Source organism: Ananas comosus, linkage group 9, assembly GCF_001540865.1.
Source record: "Ananas comosus cultivar F153 linkage group 9, ASM154086v1, whole genome shotgun sequence".
Lineage (NCBI taxonomy): Eukaryota > Viridiplantae > Streptophyta > Magnoliopsida > Poales > Bromeliaceae > Ananas > Ananas comosus.
Window position 1 is genome coordinate 9,526,618 of NC_033629.1, and position 7,856 is coordinate 9,534,473.

General features: G+C 35.1%; 1 protein-coding gene across 2 annotated transcripts; it reads right to left on the reverse strand.

Moving 5' to 3' along the window:
- LOC109714921 (transcription factor MYB1R1-like) lies at nt 2,281-5,077 on the reverse strand. 2 transcript variants are annotated; one of them, XM_020239666.1, is made up of 5 exons: nt 4,766-5,077; nt 3,419-3,630; nt 2,961-3,032; nt 2,779-2,868; nt 2,281-2,657 (listed from the first exon to the last, which is right to left on the reverse strand). In XM_020239666.1, the coding sequence occupies exons 1-5, from the start codon at nt 5,043-5,045 to the stop codon at nt 2,403-2,405; spliced, it is 909 nt and encodes a 302-aa protein (XP_020095255.1). In that variant the 5' UTR covers nt 5,046-5,077; the 3' UTR covers nt 2,281-2,402. The 2 variants fall into 2 exon arrangements, with proteins under 2 accessions (XP_020095255.1, XP_020095256.1); XM_020239667.1 differs by having other exon boundaries at nt 2,412-2,685.

The following is a 7,856-nucleotide window of genomic DNA, read 5'->3' on the forward strand; positions in this document are numbered from 1 at the left end:
AGGGATGTTCTTTTGCTCGAAAGTGGCTGTTGCCAGAAGTTTTTCATTTCCCGCCGTTTGTGTTACTTAAAAAGAGAAAGATTAAATTTTATTTTGCGCCCTTGTGATCTCGCTTAATTTTATTTTGCCATGAAGTGGTTCAAAAGTTGCACTTGAATATTTTGTAGTATAACTCATTTTTGTTTTGTCATTCGGTGATTCAATATATTTAACTCTATTGTGGTTATTAAAAAGTTTTTATTTTGCTATTCTATTAGACAGTAGATTTTTTTAGATAAAAGTAGAGATAAAATTGCAGAGCAGCAGTTAACGGCAATTTTTTTTAACCGCGAAGCGGTGAAGTAAAAATAAATTGAACCGTCAGGGGCAGAATTGAAGTTTATCTAAAAAATAATAATAATAAGATAAGCATTAGCGAGGATGCTACATTATTCATGTGTAATAGAAAATTGGACAACTTCCACGTTTGAACCATGTTTTGGTTTTGGTTGGTTCCCTCTCTCGATCAAACCTTCCTCAATTATTACAATTGAGTCGTTGACGTCTCGATGGGGCAACGATTTTGACTTTTTCTTATATATATATATATATATATATATATATATATATATTTACATTTACTTAGCAGCCAATTCCCCCAAGTTTCTATATGGTTTGTACTTGGATATCTTAACTAGTAGACCACGAGTGGTTTTCATACATATAGATAATATATCCACCATGGAGTAGTGCCAACCCAATCGCCATTGAAGTAAACAATCGAAACACAAATGAGGAAAGCACCCGTTTAGTTCGTGATTTGTAATATGTAAGATAATTTTTTTTTTTATGCTTTTTATTGAAGATATTCAATTATTATCATTCAACTCAAATACAATAGTGATAAATGGTATTAATTTTGAGGCGGTAAAAATACTAGATTATCCTGATATAAGAAATATTCTTATTTTTATACTTGATAGAAATTATTAGTAATACATTAATAAAAAATATTAAATTTTTCTACAATCTTTCAATCCAAATGACTTGATAAATTAGTAATAAACTCGGCATTCCAAAAATAAAATATATAATTATTTATTTCTGAAATGTTACAACTCTTCTTCAACCAAAAAAGTCGGGTTACATGGTACTACTTGTGTGGTTCTTACATGGACACATCCCCCCTCTTTTATTTCACGAGGAGAGTAGAAAAAGGTTGGGGACCAAATTTTTACAATTAATTGGGGGGCCGAACTAGAACCTACGATTAGAAAAAAGGTGGGGCAATTTTACATTTAATTGGGGGGGGGGGGGGGGGGGGGGGGGGGGCCGATTTTAGAAGGCTGGGGATGTACCTGTGCAATTTCTCATAGCAATAATCGCTCACATAACATAACATTACCTTTTTTCTTCATAAATCTTGTGTTTTTTTTTGCCTCATTCAAGGTTAAAAAGGCAATAGCAGCCCCCAAATGTACAACTCAATATGAAACTCCTGCTTTTGCTCCACAGAGAAGCCAAAAAAAAAAAAAAAAAAAAAAAAAAAAACTGTTTATGCATTTTGAACAGTTTTTTTTTTTTTTTGGAACAATATATCTATTAGATAACTCCAACGGGTACCAACCAAACAAGCCGTTTTTAAGTTCAAAAGATCTCCTCCCCTTCTGAGCGCAAAAATTATTTCTGTATTTTACAAAATTTTCAAATTCAACTTATCGTCATGTAGTTATTTTAGGTTTCTGAATATGTTGGCTATCCAGTTTGTAAGTTTTCGCTGCTCTCTAATTTCAAGACAACTATTTCTACCAACTCCCATCAATCGCAGTAAAAGCTTTCTTTCGCATTCACCCACATCAATTTTTGTTTTTGTTTTTCTTAGAGAAATAAATGGATCTCTTGGCAGATTCTATTGCAAGCACAGACAAGTGAACAACCTCTCCTCATCCACACATGTAGCTTTCCTTCAAAAGTTGGAAAAATGTAGTTGGCCCCTCCCCACACCTCATCCTCCACCTCCACCACAACCCCCCAGGAAGAAAATCTCAAGCTGGGGCCACCACCCACATCACAATACAAGACAAATCATTCAAAGACATCAAGAGCCCACAACCACATAGGCCTCTTCTCCCCACTGTTTCTTCAGATGGGAACAACAAGCAAACCCTATTTATGGACATAGAGGCCCCCTCCCCTCCATCCTCTTCTCTCCTCCATTTCCTCCACACATTCCACTAGGAATAAGGACATATTTCAGGCACAGCAGTTACTGCTTTTACCAAAATTAGTGACACATACATATACATACACACATATAGATTGGATGAAGCTCTTGTATTCTCAACTGAAACATTACCCATAAAGTAGTGGTACATATGACTTGTCTCATAGCAAGAAGCAGCACTGGATATAAATGGGTGAATTTAGATCACACTTATAGACAGTTTGGCCAGGTTGTGTGGCTGCGGCGGCGCGATGGTGAGCTCCAAATCACTTCCCTCACTTGATAGAGACTCTGAAGAGGAATTATTTGGGTAATGTGTGTGATCTAAGGATAATTTGAGGAGATCAGGAGATGAGCTGGCCTCGAACATTGTGATCGTCCGATCCAAAAATTTGCCGACTCGAGGGGACTTCTTCGGTATGGCTTGATCTTTCGTGCCAGCAGACAAGTCCAACTGTGATAGAATATCTTAATTTTGTCGGCTATTGCGAGGAAGGAAGCAGAAAAAAAAAAAAAAAAAAACAAGTAAAATATGCGCATACGCATTAGGTCAAGGACAACAATAGTGTATTTACCGTGAGCTTCGTCATTAGAGGCGAGATTGTGGAGGTTTCTAGACTTGGAGATGCAATCTGGGTCGATGCGACGAGAGTTGATCCCACGATCTGCAGATTAGTCGAGAAAATTTGTGCAGAGTTAGTTTGTTCGTATTGCAGAAAAGTTTTGAGATTATATGAAACTTATGCGGGAGGAATACCGAGTTCTGTTCCAGGTCAAGATGGCTGATCTCTTCCTTCGGAGAAATTGGTGGAGTTTCAGAGTTGACAGACTGAGGAAACAGAGAATAAGTATGAAAAATCGAACTAACCGTAGAATTACTTGGAGAAAAAAACAAAAGAGCAATGGCAAAGTAAGTCCTTGAAACTTGGCACCGATTTCAGCTACGTCCTTAAGAGTTCCAATCTTAACAACTAAGTTTACGATTGGTACACCCATTAGTTTACTATTTGGAAGAAAGACAATCCGCCAGCATCATCGTTATCGATGTGGAATGGTACGGTAAGCTACACTAGCAGCAAAACCTGATTACTAAATGAATTGTTAAAATCGGATTTAGGACAGATTTCAACTTGAAATATCAATTCAGAGGAAAAAGTAAAATCCAACAACGCTAAAGTGCAAAGATCCATTCAAATAACGGATGATGTTGATTACTTGATCGTGAATCACGACATCGAAGAGGCTAGACCGGCGATTCTTCTTGCTAGGGTTGTTTTGCCTGAGGAAGTACTTCTGGGCGTGGCTGGCCACCTGCGTCGGAGTTCGTGTGGTCACGAAGTTCCTCGAGATCCCTCTCCAGTCGCCCTTGCCCAGCTTCTCCAGCCCGGCCAAGAATGTTCTATGTTCTTCCTCTGTCCATGGAACCCCTACGGAAAAGATACATCTTGATTCTCTAGACCCCCTTTGGAGAAACTTATATATGCTTCAAACTAATCATTGATGAAAACATGTTTAACAGATGCAGCAAATTAGCTTCGGAGTTCAAAGAGTCCAATAACATGCAGGGAATATATAACATGATATTTAGGACGAATATATAATCGAACAAGTTTCACAAAGCAAATGTGCTACTTTAAGAAAGAAAAAAGGAACATTTTCCGAAATGAAAAAGGATATGAAGGACCATGCACAAGCATATTTTTACCAGTTATGAACATTTCAAAATGGACAGGAGAGCCAAATCACCACTTCAAGTACACCTGAACTTGTGCAAACATTTTGGTGTCATGTGATGGATAAAACGCATGAATAATGTTAAATTTCCAGAGCATATTTCCCTGATTCAATTACCACTTTGCGTAATATCAGATGCTGTGACATGAATGAACAGAGTTTCTACAATAAAATTAGAATTTACACTATTAATTGCTCAAAAAAAGGTTTGCAGATAAAAAAAGGAAGCAATAGAAAAAAAAAAAAAAAAGAAAAGAAGAGGAAATAAGCCATCTGAATTCAGGGAGTGCTTGGTTCCGCAGAAAATATCCCAGAAAACAACTTTCTGACTGAAAAAGTATTTTCCATTCGTTCGGTCCCTAGAAAAAGTAGTTTTTCTTTTTTCGAGAAAATGAAATTTGTGTAAAAGTGTTTTTCATAGAAAACTTTTTATCCGGAAAATAGTTTTTCGGGACACTTTGAGGAATCAAATGCCACATCAGAGTTACAATCTTGACATTACTTAGAAACGGATTTCTTATCGTTGCCGACGGAATTTTCCTGCATTAAATCCTCCCGTCGCCAGTTCGGCATTCAGAGAAATCAGATAATTGAGAAAAGAAAATTCTGAGCAGTTGATTGTGTTGTAAGAAAAATACATAGCCGTTGTGTCTTTCATCAATTTTTAGACGTAACAAAAAGTTATAAACACAATAAATAATTCATAAAAAAAAATACTTAAATTAGTCAATTGATTATATGCTATAATTTTGTACATGACATTGAGAATGAATGTAAAAAAGGAAAAGAAAAAAGAAAAAAAAAAAGGGTCTTAATAATTGATTTCACCTCTCTTCCTCTCGTGGCTCCGCCGCCTCCGCCTCTGCCGCAGCGGCGAGGCGTCGACGATGCCGCAGTCGGAGTGGTAGCCGAGATGATCAAGGCCGTCGGCGGCGTGATCGACGGCGGGGGCTGCGGCGCCGGCTGCGGCGCCGGCGCCGGCGCCGGCGCAGGACGCGAGATTCCCCATGCTCGCGCTCTTCCGCATCACCTCGTCCTCGTCCTCCTCCCCTCCCCCTCCCCCTCCCTCGCCCCATATCCTCACCCCGAAGAGCTTCACCTCCGCCATGGCCGTGCCCGAGGCCGAGCGCGAATCTTGATGAATCCNTCTTCTCTTAATATGATGATTTTTTTTTTATTTTTAAATATATATATATATTATTATATATTTTTGGAGTCGTTGATTGGTTTAGCAATAAGAGAGAGAGCGAACGGATTGGACGAAGAGGTCTACGGGTGGTAAAACATATATATAATGGATCGATTGCTCATACAAACAAACGCCCCTGGAATTAGGGTTTATTTACGATGAATGCCATTACAGTTGAGTTGAGGAACTGCTTGCGTAAGCATGACGTAAGGAGACGGCTAATTTTGCTCCCCTGTGCGAGAACAAGCGTCCCCGCGACACACTACTCTATATTTTCATCCGCCTTTTAATTAAAATAAAATAAAAATTATTATTATTATTATTATTATTATTATTATTAGGCTAATTTGCATAAAAAATCAACTAGTATTGAACTTTTGCAAAAGTAGACCATCTTTTTTTGTTTTTACAAATTCGATTCGATTTTTCAACAAACTGATCAAAATATCTTTATATATTTTTCTCTCGTTCTTTTTTTTCTTTCTCTTTTCAGAGAGCGGCGGAGACCGAGACGGCCCGCTTCGATTTTGTCCGGCGCATTCTTACCCTTGCTCGCGCTCTTCCGCATCACCTCGTCCCCTACACTACTCTATATTTTCATCCGCCTCTTTCTTAAAATAAAATAAAAAATATTTATTATTATTATTATTATTATTATTATTATTATTACATTAATCTCCTACTGAATATTTGGTTTTGGCATCCAAAAATACAAAAAAAAAGGAGACGTTTGATCTTATTGCTCATTTTTATTTAAAATATTTTTTTCATATATTTTAATCCGTGAATATTTTTTTTTCTTTTTTTTTCCCTAAGATACGTTCTAGTGAATTGATAAATAATATTTCATTTAAGACAACTATACAAGCCAAAAAAAAATTTAAATTTTTTTTTATTGCCAAATAAATATCTTGGATGTAAAGATGGCGAGCAATTTAATTACCATTCATTTCTACACTATTTTATATAAAAAATCTATTTAAAAAATAAAAATTGATAATAATACCAAACGAAACCTTAGCTCAAAACTCTTTTGCGCATCTAATTAATAATAAAATGTATTTTGATCGCTCAATTGGCTATCAGATGAATGTCGAGATGTTCTTAGAATATTTTATCTATGAAGCTCTATCCAAGGATCGAGCTCTAGAAATAAGGTGCGGAAAATCAACAACTATTTATTAAGAAAAAACTTAAAATATCGTTCCTATAGTTTCATACTTTTTTATTTTAATATCCTGCGATTTAAGGCGTATCAATTTAGTACCCGTGATTTTATTTTTCTCTTTTCATTATTTCTTTTACTAATTTTTTTTGGTTAAATCAGTGACAAAGTTAAAAAACTAAAAGGTACTAAATTGAATACTCGATAAATCTATGTGGGGTATTTGAAGTTTTTTCTATATGATTTAACGAAATTTTAACGAAGAGGCTGATGAAAGGAGAAAAATGAAACCACACGATACTAAATTGATACACTTTAAATCACACGGTACTAAAGTGAGAAAGTGTGAAACCACATGGGTGATATTTAAAATTTAACAATAAAAAAGGATAAATTTCAAATACCCCCTTGTGGTTTCACATTTTCTCCCTTTAGTATCTTATGGTTTAAAGTGTATAAAGTTAACTCCTGTGGTTTCGCACTTTCTCACTTTAGTACTCTATGGTTTAAAATGTATCAAGTTAGCATTCTGTGGTTTCATTTTTCTCTTTTTATTATTCATTTCACTAATTTTTTTCGTTAAATCAGTCACAAAGTTAAAATTAAAAGGTACTAAAGTAAATATTCGATAAACCTAGATAAGGTATCTGAAGTTTTTTGTATATAATTTAACGAAGTATTAACGGAGGAAAAAAAATCAATGACAAAATTAAAACTAAAGGATACTAAGGTAAATATTCAATTAACCTAGATAGGATATCTGAAGTTTTTTGTATATAATTTAACGAAATATTAATAGAGGAGTTGACGAAAGTGAAAAATGAAATCACATGATACTAAATTGATGCACTTTAAACCACAGAATACTAAAGTGAGAAAGTGCGAAACCACAACATACTAAATTGATATACTTTAAACCGCAGAATACTAACGTAAAAAAGTGCAAAATCATAGGAGTGGTATTTAAAGTTTTTCATAAAAAATAAATAAACAGGTGGTAAGATCACCGACGTAGTGACCACATCACTATTTCTCGGCAAAATTATCCCTCCCACAAGCAACAACCGAAGATCCTGATCCCGTCCGTACGGACATTAGTTTCCGGGGCCACTGCAACCCCTCGCTCTAAAATTTTCTTACAAATTAACCCTCAAAATAGGGGTTAAATTTCGAGAATGCCATCGAACTTTTATATATTGTAACCCAATTGTTTGGTAGCTAGAGCGAGTGACATCATTGGGAGTTTACATGTGGTTGATGTGTTTTAGGAGGAATTCTATACTATCACACTTGCACCGCGTTATTAATAATAAATCAATTACATTTTTTTAAAAAAATAAAAGTACAATAAAAATAATATTTTACAATCATAATAGAACATATACCCCTAAAAGGATACATTTGATTGATTTGTTACGCTACGTCACCAATATATCCATTGCATACTAGAATTTTTCGTGTTTTAGAGTGTACGTATATAATATTAATTAATAATTTTTGTATTATAGTGTAAATTATATATTATATATATATAATATATATATATATATATATATATATATATA